Raw genomic sequence first — 16,150 nt, 5'->3', positions numbered from 1 at the left:
CTACAGCAGAGGGACCCGATTCGCCGCCGGCCCCGAAACAGTACCCACAATGCTCCTCTCCAGCAGAAGCTTTCCGAGGGGGAAGAAGGCATCAAACGCTCCGAAGAGCTGCACAAACAGCTTGCCTGGCAGAAGAACACGCTTCAAGCACACGCGCTCTAATACCCAAATGCAAAACAGACACTTATTCTTTTCTAGAACGACCGTGAAATTGTTTAACTCTGGCAATGAAAAGAGCTCTTGAAATTCTATGGTAGAAATCACCCCCACCCTGGGTGCATCAGTACACTGACTGTCGTTCCAATAACCTTCGGTATGCACTTACTGCACGTTGCGTTGGATAAAAGTGCCTGCCAAATAAAACGTAATGTAATGTAATAACCCACATCTAGATACACTATAATCATGAGCATACAACCCTTTTTTTAAGCTTGTAGAAGAAAACCTCAAGTATCTTTTTCTCACTATTTATAACTGAGCTGATGACTTGTTCTTCGCTAGCCAGCTTTAAACACTCTGGAGAAATGGGAGGTGGATAGACTGGGAAGGGACTTGGGGAGTTTTTTCTCGACACCGTTTGAGGGTTTTCTCCCCACTGGGAGTTTCTTTTACCTCATGCGCTTGCTATTTGGGGGTTCAGGCGTGGTGTATGTTCTGTTTGCTCTTTCAGCTCTGAGTCTCTTGCCTTGCTACTCAGTAAAGCGTCCTCGCGACAGTTCTCTGTAAAAACACGCCATGCAAATAAAACAGAACTGAATCAGCAGGCTGTGTGAGAAGCAGGTGTAGCGTTTAGCCTACACCACAGAACCAGAGTGTGTAAGAGAACGTTGGCGTGCATCTGGCTAGGCGACGCTCACGTCGCCATCTTGTTTTGCATTTGCGATCGGAAAGATGAGAATTCCTCCCCCAGCAGTTAAGTGGAGAACTTCCACTGACAACAGCAGCTCTTCAACTCAGTTACTTGAGGTTTGAAAGTCAGGTGAATACATTTTGATGAAATTATGCATTTAGCCACCTGTTGGCTGCACGATGCCCATTCACTTCAATTGGGCTGGACTAGCCATAAGTACCAACTGGCCTAATTGAGCTGGGTGCATTCCTTAGACTTTGGCTTCATTTGAAGAAGGGACAACACCTGGAGACCGACAGACTGCATTACATAAAAGATTTCCATTAGCTTCCAGTTTTTTGGCAGTCACTTTAATACAATGTTCATATCTAATAATTTCATATCCAGCTGAATTCAAATTTGTTAAAAATCATGACCTTATTCGTGATTTTAAAGTTGCTCAATCAGAGCAAGCTATGATTGAATTACTATAAAAGACGCACTGCAAGAAAACGTTAAACATAGCTATATTTTAACAAGCGTGCAGCTATGACGTGCTGCTTTTTGTTCATGTGGAAGCACAGATACACAGTAGGCGCTCTGGACACGCCTCCGACGCGTTCCTCGCGGTTCAGGACGCCTGCGATTGACCCCGTGATCGTCAGGCCGGGCTCTTTCGCCCGCTGATATTTATATCCCCATCTAAAAATCCACGGGAAGGGGGCCTTTTTTCTTTTTCAGCCACGGAATGGCAGCTTTCTAAGAACGGCGCGGAGGTTATTTTTAAACGACAGATAACAGTTCGCCCCGCTCGCCCCCGCAGGAGGTCCTCCTCCGTGTAGAGCGAGCTGTCACCGCCATCCGCCAGGAAAGATGACAACAAGGTCACAAGACACCCCGCGCCTGTTCCCCCACACCGCCGCTCGGATAGTTCACTGGGGATAATGAGCCACTAACACTGGAAATTAGATATATAGCACTTGCGTAAAATGGGGCATTATGCAGCTTAAAGAGACAGCAGAGAGCAGGGCCATTAAGAGTGTCACAGTAAAACCTTCACCGGCTACCATCACAACACAAGCAAACTCAGGCCTGAGACGGTAGGTAAAAAAAAGAGTCAATACATGAACCCCCCTTTTAAAATGACAGGCTTGACTATGCCCAAAGGAATATTTAGTGACTGAAAGTTTTTTTTTTATATCTTTTGATCAGTGTCTTATTACCACCACATCCTTTAAGCTCCTTGGTCTTAAGGTTGAATCATCATTTGAATTTCACGACCTGACTGAGGGACCTTAGAAAGCATTTAATTTCATTCATTTTTATGAAACCACATCAAGTGGTATAAATGGACACGCTACCTAATAGGTGCAAATTCCATCTTTTTTTGAACCTGAGCTACAGACATAGCAAATGGTCCAAACCCTTACACAACGAAGACATTTCAGTTGGTACTTCAGTTTTGTTAGCAAGAAGGAGGCTGTGAATCAATAATATCCATCCTTTTTCAGGTGTCATAGTTTCAAAAAATAAAAGACTGGACTAAGATCTAAATACTTTCAACAACGTAGATGATGGCAACAATAAAAATGTTGTCCCCCCCCCCCCCCCCCCACTCCTCAGTGTACAGGGCCTGCATCGCTGGCTCTTCCTCCCCAGCTGAAACACAGAGGCTGGCTGCATTAGTTCAGCTCCCCACAGGGCTCAACAGCAGTCTTAATCAACACACATAATTAGACACCACACATCCCAACTTGTTAGAAATGACCCAGCCCGCGTTTAAAACCACTTCTTGGCTAATAAGGCATTACGGCTTCGCTTTCTTTCTTCTCTTCTTCCCCCCCCCCCATCTGTCTTTTTCGATGTGCTTGGTTCGTGTTCCTGCCTCAAACCTCCGGGTTAGGTAAACGGTTGGGCCCAGTACTGCCCAAACTGCAGCACAACATCACTGCCCTTGTCTTGTCTTTCAAGGGGCAGTCTTTTCCCAACACAGGCGTTACCTGAAAACTCACCTAATTGAAAATTCAAACTCAAAACTCACTAATTAATCAAATGCATTTGTTCACAAGGCACATCATCCTTACACTGACTAAAATGACACTACTCCTGTTTGTAATAAATCTTTATAGGGCAGAACCTAGAAGTTAGAAATGAAACTAAGACAACCAGACCAAGAAGGCACTACCAAATATCCACAACGAATGGTATAATAGTTAAACATATAAAAGTGAATATTGAAAGATGAAAATTTCTTGTGAAAAAAAAGCAAAACTTTGTATACCAACCGGCAAATTACATACAGAGAACACAATGGGGTAAATTCAATATGCAAGACTACTGACAGACTTAGCAAAGACACAACAGCAGATACACAGCTTTACTGTAACTTATGCTTAAACAATTCAATTGTACTCCAAATAGAAAGTCCATGTATTCTACATATATTACTGCAAGACTCTGGGTTTGTATCAAGACAACTCACAAATAAAGACACACTGCCACCTAGTGTTCATGCAGACACCACAGCTTTCAGACTTTAAAATGTATCAGTATTGTACACTACCTCACAGCAGGAGTAAATCATTTTTAATCCAAACATGCTAGTAGAAGCAATACCCATCGCCCAAACAAATGAACGTCATGTCACTTTTCGATTAAACTTCCAAAATGTAGGAGTTCTAAACCTAAGCTAAAGTGTGTGCGGTGGTCTTTAGCCAAGAGCCGTAGTTCCCAAACTCGTTCCTCAGGCCACCCTGTGTATGCTGGCTTTCAGTCCTACCCCAATCACAATCCCATAATTTTAACAAGCTGCTCATTTTTTCTTAATTAGGTGCTTTTCATGTTTAGAGGGATTAATAACCCTCTTATACCACACTGTCTATGCATGCCATGAAGAATAGAATTCCCACATTCATATTGCGCTCATTGCGCTATATAACAAACAATTGCATAAAAAGAGCTTAATCCTTTTTAACTATCGGCGAAGTTGGTGACACCAATTAGCGAAAGTGTGGACACCTGGCCACCAAAAATACCATTTGGAAAATAATGAAGAATTAAAGACAAAGAAAACAACAATGAGCGAGCCAAACCTGCATTGTGTTAATAAATTAAACATGCCCCGCAACCTAATTAGGAGCCAATTGATTATCCTCAGTCTTACATTTGATAAAAATGACCAATTTATATGTAATTGTTATAGCACAGTAAGCAAAATATGACCATGGGAATTATATTCTTCCAAGGCATGCAAAACTGTTTCTGGCATAATTTGGATTAAAAGGGTAAATGAGTCCTCAACACATAAAAAGCACCTAATTAAGAAAAATTAACAGCTTGCTAAAATTCTGGGATAGCAACTGTGGTTGGAACGAAAACCAGCACACGCAGGACTGAGAGTGGGAACTACGAGCCTAAAGAATTACCAGGCTCCCTCTGCTGGTGATAAGCAGTAAAACAAAATCACATTTTACACACACATATTTCCAAGATGCAAGTGGCCTAATCAGTTGGCTGGGCCTGGCATGCTCAAACATTTACCTTTCACTTTAAATGCTGGTGGAACCAACACCATGCATCAGGCCAGACACATACAGACCTATCTTATTTCACAGTTGGCAAATGGTCCTATTTTAATCCCACTAACATTACTTATGCCTTTTATGTACAACTTGCATTGTGGAGTAACACCAAAGGTGCTGAATAAATTCAATTATCTGATTTGTGTTCTCTATATTTAATTCTCTGTTCGTCAAGCTACGCCAAAAAAGAAAACCGTCAAAAAATATACCTGTAGCCACAAGGAGCAGCGGAGAGTGAGATGAATGTTAGTCAACAAAGCAAGGTGCAAAAGCATGAGTCTATAAATCTAAGTTTCTATTTTAACATTTTTGAGGTGCACACAAGCAGTTGATGGAACGTTTCGGAAGCTATCCAAAGCAGGAAGTGGTACTGAAGTGGTGCAGCTGTGGTTTCCTTACCAGCCATGGAAGTCACATTGTCACTGCCTTCCATAATAAATCATGATCCAGAATTCAAGGCTGTACCTAAACGAGCCTCATCGTACTTGTGTCCATTTCCTCACTTAACAGACAGATGAGAGGATTCAATACTAAAGTTTCCATCCGCCAGTTTTAATGCGAATTTTCATTCTGCGCAAAAGTAAACCGGAGTGGAAACTTCCTGAAATTCTAAAGAAATGCCATTGTCAAAAGGTTTTTACGCTCTGCTGATGTGTAAAAGTTAGCATATCCGTAAGCATAAGATGCGATAAAGGGTGATAGAAACAGATTTGTCAAATCAATTATGACGGGGGCCTAAGACGCATGCTTCTGCTCCAGAAAGTCCAAAAAATGTCACTAAATAGACCATCGCACGCCCTCTACAACGTCTCTGGGCTGCACGTAATACAGCCTCGTATAACTGAGCGATGGTTGCTCTGATCACCCTCCCCAGACCGAGTGTGTCTTGCCAAGTTACATTACATTACAGGCATTTAGCAGACGCTCTTATCCAGAGAGACTTTCACAACTCTGACATAGCATTTACATTGCATCCATTTATACAGCTGGATATATACTGAAACAACGCATGTTAAGTACCTCAAGGGTACAACGGCAGTGTCATACCCGGGAATCAAACCTGTGTCCTTCAGGTTACAAGAGGAGTTCCTTACCCATTACACTACACAGCCGCCCTAACTGTCCATAACTGTGTTTGGCTGGCACTCTTTTGATTACGCAATTTCTTTGTGCCCTCTTCAGCACAACAATAGTTCATGGAAACGCAGACCGATTGCCATTTTCTTTTGCCGACTTCTCGGAAATTTGTGTAACATTTGCGAAACACTTGGCTGGAAACTTGGTATCAGGCGGGACGGGGGACAGAAGTGCGCTGGCTGGGGCCTGAGGAGGAGGAGGAGGAGGCAGACTGACCTGTTCTGGCTGGTGCTGGCGGTGGGGGCGATGTCTGGAGTGAGGACGTACAGGCTGTTGTTCTTGGGCAAGTGTAAACTTCGCAGAACGGTCTGGAGAGAAGACCACATTACACTCACATTTATGTACATGTGACTGAGACAGCCCGTATACTTTAGGTACGATTCGTTCATATATAATTTTCTTACTGAAACAATTTGACTGCGGTACCTTGCTCAAGGGTACGAGGGCAGTGCCCGACCTGGGAATCGAACCTATAACCTTTAAGTTGCAATTCCAGGTCCCTATCCATTATGCAAAACGGCCAGTCCAGACTCCCACATTAGAATTCAGCAGACACTCCACAGCATTTAAATATCAGTAAATACATTTGAGCTGCACTTCAATGCTGAAGCAATTTATTGTGATACATACAGAAAATAAATGCCAAAGTGACCGTAAAAGAACTGGTGAAATAAACCTGAAGAAAAGTAGCAGGCAACAGAAAACGGTCGGTATTTGACAGCCCTGACCTCAGACAGACACGGAAAACTCACACTGTCAGACACATCCCCACTCTTCCAGCCTTTTAGTTGCATCTTTGACACAGGGACCTGTAACTCTGTTTCCAGAATCTGCTTCATATCTCCTGTTGAAAAAAAGCACACACAGGACAGATTAACCAGGCTTCTCCCCCACATCGCCACCGCTGCAGTTCAGCCTTTTGCCTGAAGATGGCGGGAGAGGACCTGGCAGGTATTGCACTCAAAACCCTGACTCATTATCAATCAATCATTTTTTTTTTGTATAGCACATTTTACAGCAGTTGTCACAATACGCTTTACAGACAACCCTGGCCTAAACCCTCACAGGAGCAAGCCTAAGGCCAGGAAACACTTCCCGTGGCAGATGGGAAGAACCCTCGGAAGGAAGCAGGCTCAAGCGGGAAAGCCATCCTCCTCTGGTCGGCTCAGGGTGCCGACTGGTGACCAACATATCAGTCCGTTTTATTGTTTGCATTATCACATCAGGAGGACCATGCTAAGGATTTATAGTGTCTTAGCAACAAAGTTGCATTTGTCTCACTAGTAGAGGTGTTAATATTTTAAATCTGCCATTTCAGTCATGAATTCCATCCATTTCCCAATGCTTTTCTCACACTGGCCAGTTGCAAACTTGGCCAATTAAACAGTACTACACATGATATTAATAATTTGATTCAGCAGAAGTTAGGAACACCAGACTTTGTCTAATGAAGGGCGACAATCAAGGGCGACACAGCTCAGGTGGTAAGAGCGGTTGTCTGGCAGTCGGAGGGTTGCCGGTTCGATCCCCCGCCCTTCGGGTGTGTCGAAGTGTCCCTGAGCAAGACACCTAGCCCCTAATTGCTCCCAATGAGCTGATTGGTACCTTGCATGGCAGCCTTTCACCATTGGTGTGTGAGTGTGTGTGTGTGAATGGGTGACTGGGTGAATGAGAGGCATCAATTGTAAAGCGCTTTGGATAAAAGTGCTATATAAATGCAGTCCATTTACCATGAAGTTTTTTTTATTTATTTTTTTTAAACTGGCCACTTGCAGTTTAAAAAGTAGACTGGCCCCCAAGAGCTGGTAACAATGCATTACTCATTTAGCAAAGCTCACAGGGTCTGTTATCAAGAATAAAGTTTCCATGCAGAGCTATTCAGATAAAACACCTGTTTACAATTATGTGGTTAACAACAACAAGATGAATAGCACCACTGAAAATTACTCAGAAGTGACATGACAAGTTCATTAGAAAAACCACATTTCTGCATAGACAACTATTCTGAGAAGCAAGGATAACCAGCTGTCTTTAATCTGACTTCTGCAAACCTTTCAGAGTAGGACCACAGGCATGCTTTATTGCACAGGGTAGACTTTCCAGGAATAGAGTTTTCTTATACTTACCTTACTTACACACTACACCTGCCCAGATCTGCAGATACAATGAGTGCAATGGATTTAGGGTCAACATTTGTACAACATATACGATATACTGGCCTTTCATCATGAACACAGGACCCGAAAAAGAGCACCTGAAAGACGCAGAATGAGATAACGATTCTTTTCGCTCTGGTGGAAAACACAGCTATTGAAATAAATCTTTAAAAATTTTAATCACTGCACCAATCTTGCTGACAGCCAACCACAGTTTTTTTCTGCCAGCCAATGTAGCTGACACTTCTACCTGCAACAACAGTAGAGCAACTAGAAATACCGCCACGCGGTTGTATGCCTCCGCCAACCAGTAGCCAGTTTGGATATAAAATGTCATCACTTCATCATTTTATCCTATTAGACATTTGTGTGAAACTTTGTCATAATTAGCGTATGAATTCTTGAGTTATGGCCAAAAATGTGTTTTCTGAGTCCACAGTGACCTTGACCTTTGACCACCAAAATCTAATCAGTTCATCCTTGAGTCCAAGTGGACGTGTGTGCCAAATTTGAAGAAATTCCCTCAAGGCGTTCCTCATCGCGTCAAGAGAGAATGGGATGGACGTGAGGTCACAGTGACCTTGACCTTTGACCACCAAAATCTAATCAGTTCATCCTTTAGTCCAAGTGGACATTTCTGCCAAATTTTAAGAAATTCCCTCAAGGCAATCCTGAGATATCGCATTCACGAGAATCGGGACAGACGGACGGAGGGACGGACGGACAACCCGAGAACATAATGCCTCCGGCCATGACTGTGCTGACGCGGAGGCATAATAAAACCATTTCTACCAACTGCAGCGACGCGGTCAGGATGTAAAAAAAAAAGACTTAAGCATACAGACCGCTGGGACGCAAGCCTTGGCATGAGCATAATAAGCGAAGGGGTGCTGGGTGGCTCATGGTGCAAGGACGTTGTTCTAGAACACAGACGGGCCCCATGGCCTGGGGCCCCAAGCGGCGACTGGCCTCGTGCTGTGGAGAAGAGCTGTTCTGCGCTCTTCCTCATCAATCGTAGTAGATGGCGCTATGAGCCATCCCATCCGAGGTCCTGACTCACTGTGGTCATTAAAGATCCCATGACACTTGTCGCAAAGAGTAGGGGGTTCCCCGGTGTCCTGGCTAAATTCCCAACCTGGGTCTCTCAAACTTGCTACCTTATCATCCCCCTGATTTAATCAGCTAAAAAAAAAGTTCTCTCTCTCTCCACCTTAGCTAATGTGTGGTGAGCGTTCTGGCACAAAATGGCTGCTGTGCATCACCCAGGTGGGTGCTACACAGTGGTGGTGGGTGAGGCGAGTATCCACTCACCACTGTAAAGCACTTTGAGCATTCGGAAAAGTGCTATATCAATGCAGTGTTTCATTCATTCATTCATTCATTCATTCAAAACACACGACTGGCCATTCAAAGCTGGGGACGAAGAGGAGGAGGACGATGAGGCATGACATCAGCGAAGGGCGGCAGCGTCCTCACCCACAGTGCTGGCCTCGTCCAGCACCACCTCCACGGAGCGCTGCCGGTACTCCACGCGGAAGTTGAGCATCCGCGGCTGCCGCTCCACGATGTGCCGCGACGGCAGGACGGGGCAGAACGCCGAGGACGAGGAGGAGGACGACGACGGCGGCGGGGAGGAGGAGGAGGACGAGGAGGAAGGAGGCGCCGCTGCCGCTGCTGCCGCCGCCGCCGTTGCTGCTGTCGTCGCCGTGGCTGCTGCTGCTGCTGCTGCTGCTGCCGCCGCTGGCTGGCTGTGTGGCCCGAACAGGCTGGCCTGGGTCGCCTCGCTGGGAAAGCTGCTGCACAGGGGACACAAACACACAGAACATCAGCACCGCAGCAGGGGGACCGGGAACACAAAGCACCCTGCTCCAAACGCTACAGGAGGGGGAACACAACACACCCTGCTCCAAACGCTGCAGCAGGGGGACTGGGAACACAACACACCCTGCTCCAAACGCTGCAGCAGGGGGAACACAACACACCCTGCTCCAAACGCTACAGCAGGGGAACTGGGAACACAAAACACCCTGCTCCAAACGCTGCAGCAGGGGGACTGGGAACACAAAACACCCTGCTCCAAACGCTGCAGCAGGGGGAAAAAATGCATTTAGCTTCGCCCATGGGCAATGCCACGCCCAGTTACACAAACACACCTTCCCAGAACAACGGCACACCCATTTAAACGCAGCTAGCAGATGGGAAACAATTCAGGACCACTGGGAACATCACCGCCCCAAAGGTCAATGCTTTAGGTTGGACATAATACCCAACAAACAGATGAAAATTCTTCTAAACGGGTTCCTTCTCACCGTCAATATGTAGTAACTCTGGTTATTTTATGGCCTATAGTCATGGTGTTAAGTTGACTGAAACACACAAATGGACTGGCAGAGAGTTTTTATACAGGCACTTGTTCCAGAGCAAAATAATTCCTTCTGTCCTTTTTGAGTACACCCATTCACTTAAAAAGCTTTTCTTTTGAAATTTCTATTTTCATATTTATTTCTACTCCACTGTTAAGCCTTTGTTTATGGCACAGAAAAGTCATATTCATGCAGCCCCACTGCTTTCACTTTCAGGCCTGTCTTGAGGCCTTTCCAATACAATCTAATGAGTCAAATACGAAATTTACCGCTTCCTAAGATGGCTTCAGTCAGGCTCCCAGTACACAGATGAGTCAAGATTCACACCTCAGTACAGTACAGACGTAGTACTTGTGTGTTTATAAAATTGTTGCTATTTTATTTATTATACATTTTATTTTTTATAATTAAGTACTATATTGGCAAGCAATTGTTATGTCCACGCATGAAGGCTGCTTTTAAATAATAATTTTTAAAACTAGGTGAAATTAGAATTAATTAGCCAAATTAGCAATATGCAAAATACTGTATTTTTCTGTATCATTCAGTAGCAAGGTTTTTCCAATTCAACTGAACTTTCTGTTTGCAAGCAGAACGAAAAGAAAATTGTTTAAATAAGCTTAATCTGTTCACATTGTGAAGCGCGCACACGCGCGCACACACACGTACGTACACACACACACGCGCGTGCACACACACACACACACGCGCGCGCGCACGCAAGCACGCGCAAATTAAAAAAAGATCCACAGCCCCATCCGGCAGCGGCAGGGAAAGGAGGAGCAGCAGCAACACAAACAGTTTCAGAGTCAGTGTAAACAGGCTCTACGCCCGGCGCGATACGGGCCGGGCCCCACAGACGGCCGATTGTTCGCCGCAGAGGGAAGGGAAATGAAAAGAGTCGCCCTTCTCTGCGCGCAGGAGCGCTGAGGGGGACACAAAAACGTCTCTCCCTTCTCCGCGTCTGGGGGCCGCATTCTCCAGCGCGCCCCCCGGCCCACGCCGCAGTAAATAATGTCTTTTCTCTCGGCCGGGCCACACAAAGGGCCTCTCTTCTCAAGGGGGGGGGGGGGGGGGGGGGGTCAGCGCAAATCGCGCCGGGAGAGGGAGCGGGACGCCAAGGGCCCGCACAAAGACCCGCATTTACCCCACACCTCACCACAACAGCGGAAAGGTTAAAGACGTTGGGCTCTGAGGGCACCCTGCGAAACCCGTACAGCCAGAACAAACGGCCCTTTGAAATAATAACAGTCGTAGCGGTGACGCTATCGCCGAAAGAACAGCTGGCAACAGGTGAGGCTGAGACCCGTGATCCACCGTCGGCACGTTCGGTACTTCCTGCCGCCGGCCTCGCCCGAGCTTCCCGTACATTAACACTCAAAACTCATACTTACACGTATATTACGCTTAAGGGTATATTTAAAACCTGTGGTCAGAATATACCCTGATTTACATGCAGTGGAAAACAGATGAAGGGAGCTCAACACAAACCATTTTCTTTACAGATCTCCACATTCTCCACAAAACACTTCAGCACGCAGTCATCTTGACCGTTCTCAAAAAATGCACAATACAACTGCTGCAGCAGAACGGGGATGCCAGCGATGCAGGCTAAACTTAGACTGCAGAAAGCAAGCTGCACAGCGACAGCTTGGGCTGTCTGAAGAATCCTGTGAGCATTACAATACCCGTAAACACTGTGAGCAAGGGTGGCTTTCACAGTCAGTGGAGAGATCGGAAAGCCCCTCTTCTCCTCCTGTGCTGCTGGGGCTCACTGCAGACTGCACCGTGCAGAGGGCAGCGGGCAGACAGCAGTGAGCAGCATGCAGACAGTGGTGAGCAGCGTGCAGACGAGAGTGAGCAGTGTGCAGATGGCAGCGAGCAGCGTGCAGACGGCAGTGAGCAGTGTGCAGACGGCAGTGAGCAGTGTGCAGGTGGCAGAGAGCAGTGTGCAGATGGCAGTGAGCAGTGTGCAGGCGGCAGTGAGCAGCGTGCAGGCGGCAGAGAGCAGCGTGCAGACGGCAGTGAGCAGCGTGCAGACGGCAGTGAGCAGCGTGCAGACAGTGGTGAGCAGCGTGCAGACGGCGGTGAGCAGCGTGCAGACGGCAGTGAGCAGCGTGCAGACGGCAGTGAGCAGCGTGCAGACAGTGGTGAGCAGCGTGCAGACAGTGGTGAGCAGCGTGCAGATGGCAGTGAGCAGATGGCAGTGAGCAGCGTGCAGATGAGAGTGAGCAGCGTGCAGACGGCAGTGAGCAGCATGCAGACGGCAGTGAGCAGCGTGCAGACGAGAGTGAGCAGCGTGCAGACGGCAGTGAGCAGTGTGCAGACGGCAGTAAGCAGCGTGCAGATGGGAAATGAGCAGCATGCAGACGGCGGCGAGCAGCGTGCAGACGGCAGTGAGCAGCGTGCAGATGGGAAATGAGCAGCATGCAGACGGCGGCGAGCAGCGTGCAGGCGGCAGTGAGCAGTGTGCAGACGGCAGTAAGCAGCGTGCAGATGGGAAATGAGCAGCATGCAGACGGCGGCGAGCAGCGTGCAGACGGCAGTGAGCAGCGTGCAGATGGGAAATGAGCAGCATGCAGACGGCGGCGAGCAGCGTGCAGGCGGCAGCGAGCAGTGTGCAGACGGCAGCGAGCAGCGTGCAGACGCCGGTGAGCAGCGTGCAGGCGGCAGCGAGCAGCGTGCAGACGCCGGTGAGCAGCGTGCAGGCGGCAGCGAGCAGTGTGCAGACGGCAGCAGATTTTTCACAATGCAAATAATAAAAAATTTTAAAATACTCACAAATTATTTATTCTAAATATTATGAACTGGAATTCGGAATATTACAATATTGCATGATTACAAATATTTCATGAAGCAGTACTGAAATGAATGACAGGGCAGAAATCATTTTAAAAACTATTAGATACCAAATTGATATTTTGACTCTTGGGAAAAACACCCCAAAATAGTTTGCTTTGTTTACTGATTAAAAGAGCATAGAGAAATTCTCAGCAATATTCAAATAGCGTGTCTACGAATACACCGAACTCACGAAATCACAACCGAGGGTACAGTAATGACTCACTGAAAACCTCAATAAACTCAGCACCCAGCCTTCAGAATAATGAGCGGCATGCGTTCACACCAGCACTCTTCATCTGAGGAAGCGTTCCGGCAACGCATTCCAAGAACCCAGAGCAGCCTCTCATTTTCAGTTTGACTGTGCTAAATGGCTCAAACGAAAACATCTCAGAAAGGCAGCTACATTACTCATAATACATTAACCTACTTTTCTAACATACCAATTATTACGAAATGATATTTATAAAATATAAAACTGTACTGATTTATAAAACAGCGTTCTTTTTTTCTGTTTCAAGGGAGTGAGCCGATACCACCTGCCCACACTAGTAATCATGGCACCACCGCTTACAGCTAACTATTAACATAGGCTTTACAAAGACAATGCACGCCTCAGCAGGACAGACTAGGTTTTACATTTAAGATCTTGGAGCAGCGCCATACACAATCTTCCTCTAGAAATAGACAGAGATGTTATAATCTGGGCAACTTCTTTAACCAAAAGACCTTTTCGAACTTAGCTGCACAGATCTGGGGAATGCCGCACGGAGAGGGCGAATTATTAATGGCAATCAATTACGCCATTTAATCGCAGACAGCGCAGCGCCACTGAAGCAGCCACTCGGCCATTTTCACCCAAATTTAGCAACCGAACAGATCACCTACGTAACCACGGACGGGAAAGCCCGCGAGAAGGTCACGAGGGCGCTTTCCAAAACTGACTGAGACAGAGGCCGCATCTTTAAAACAGCTACGTAACGTGCGACATAACCAACGTACGGCTAAGATAATATTATCCACTGTCCCATTACATAATGCCAATAGTTCACCAATAGCATGCCTCACAGCGCAAGCCCTCATCATATTATGTAAAATGAGCATTTCAAAATGGCAGCATGGCAGAAGCTAGCCACCATGAACCTGAAAACCTTCACCTGGATGAAGCAATCTGACGTACATTTTAATGAAGTATAAATAACAAGGATCTGAGACTGACATTAACCCTGCTTGAGTCGCTATTTAAAATAATCATCAGCAGTCAAGGGATAGAGCAATTTGCTGCAGGCATACTGCAAACATTTGTACAATCAATAATTGAGCAATGCATAATTGAAGACCCTAATACAACTGCATACAGATTTGTTGAAAGGGACAATTATTTTTAAGTCATTTATTACCAGGCTATACAAAGTAAACAGGTGCTGTTCTTAATGCCGAAAAGGTAAACAATCATGACAAGTTTGAATGGAAACGTAAGAGAGCAATCTGTTTGTCAAAAGAGCAATGTTTCACTAACAGCGAAGAGCCAAGAAACCAGGAGGACCAAAATTAGTAGTATTGTTTTATAAAATACTGTAAAACGGCCAGAACAATTTACAAAAGAAAGTAAAACTGTCAGAACAATTTACAAAACAATTTGAAACAATACAACAATAACTTAAATTGTTATGAAAAATTATGTTTTGTATAATATGACAAATATTGTTATTATCTACATGACCCAAACTGGATCTTTTTCAAAAGCCTGTATATTCTCTCCTGATTTCACAGGGTACCACTAATGTATTTGTCATTAACACGGACACATGGAGGTTACATATTCCAGCAGGGAAAGAGCTGTTCCAGGAAATGCTTCTAGATGGCGCTCTCTACCCATCCAAGGCCTAGCGCGGAACGGACAACAGCCTCCAAGCGGGCCTGGAGTTGGCCAGGATCACCTCGCTGGGTGCCGTTTTGTGCAAAATGCCATCCTACAAGAGGGGCCTGAAGCCAGCTGCTTTGTAAATAGGATGTGTGGAGGCTACTCTGCCAGGCCCCATTCATAATTATGCGCCTTTACGAAAACCATGTTCTCACTCCCAAAGGCCTTGCACACACAAAACAGACCGTTTAACAGAACGTGCATGGCCTGAATGTATTTCTTCTTAGCTCAGTATATTAATGAATACTGACCGTTAAAAAAAAAAAAAAACAAAAAAAAAAAAAAAAACATTTGGACAACGGCACAAAGGACACAAAGAACCTCTGAGGACTTTTCCCCCAATCAGCAAGAGTTTAAATTTTGTTTTTTGTTTTTTGTAAAATGTTGCAATTTTCTCCTGGGCGTTTTCTTTACTCCTCCCACCTATTTTGTCACAATCAAAATAACAGTTACGCCGCAAATTGTAGAACTGCTTATTACCACAGAAATGCCTACATCACTCTCCTGCTACGGTAGCTTAAATCAATTACGATTAGCCTGTTAGCCCATTTAGGAAAAGGTACCGGTAGCTGTGTTTGCAGTTTGTTCAATTTTTTTACATTTACATGAGGGCTTCCTAAAAATGTACAAAAATAAGACATTTTGACTAACACAAGCATTTCCTATTAGCAATTCGTCCCTTGTTCATTAACATCATTTATTTTCAAGAATGAAGGCAATAATAAGACCATGTTAATACAAGACCAAAGTTGCATGTCATATCTTGCACAAAACAGTTATAATTCATTAAATGACATTTGAATATTAAGCATTTTAATTATGAGAACATCACATAATTATTGTGCATTAAAACCACTTTAATATAACTACAGTTAAAAGAAAAATTATTTGGGGCACTTACACAATTTTAGTGTGTTCCAAAAGTATTTGAACAGAGACACCATGTTTGTTGTTTTGGCTCTGTACCCCAGCACATTGGCTTTCAAATAAAACAATGAAAATGGCTTTCGAGTGGAGACTGTCAGCTTTAATTGAAGGGTATTTACATCCATATCCAGTGATCCGCACAGGAAATACAGCCCGTTTAGACATAATCCCCCATTTTAGGGGATCAAAAGTCAGTGGACAAATCATCATAATCTGAAATAGTCATCATATTTAGTATTTGGTTACTCGCTTTAGTAAGTGGTGGCAAATCCTTGGCATTCAATGACTACCAGAAGTTGGTGACCCATAGACGTAACCAGACACAGGGTATCTCCCCTGCTGAAGCTCTGCCAGGCCTGTACTGCAGCCACCGTCAGTTCCTGTTTGTGTCT

At 45.2% G+C, this 16,150-nt stretch overlaps 1 protein-coding gene across 2 annotated transcripts in view; it reads right to left on the bottom strand.

The window, feature by feature from the left end:
• The window catches only part of faf1 (Fas (TNFRSF6) associated factor 1), an 84,351-nt gene that overhangs the window by 56,587 nt on the left and 11,614 nt on the right, over positions 1-16,150 (bottom strand). The window contains exons 4-6 of one of the 2 annotated variants that reach the window (XM_035414832.1): positions 9,180-9,499; positions 6,300-6,391; positions 5,764-5,855 (exon numbers count right to left, since the gene is read on the bottom strand). In XM_035414832.1, coding sequence (XP_035270723.1) covers positions 5,764-5,855; positions 6,300-6,391; positions 9,180-9,499 — 504 coding nt within the window. The remainder of the gene's footprint in view (positions 1-5,763; positions 5,856-6,299; positions 6,392-9,179; positions 9,500-16,150) is intronic. The other variant, XM_035414833.1, reaches the window with a different exon arrangement.

The sequence above is a fragment of the Anguilla anguilla genome, chromosome 4, assembly GCF_013347855.1.
Source record: "Anguilla anguilla isolate fAngAng1 chromosome 4, fAngAng1.pri, whole genome shotgun sequence".
NCBI classification, from domain to species: Eukaryota; Metazoa; Chordata; class Actinopteri; order Anguilliformes; family Anguillidae; genus Anguilla; species Anguilla anguilla.
Note: the sequence above shows the minus strand (reverse complement) of the source record. Positions and strands in the feature narration are given on the sequence as shown.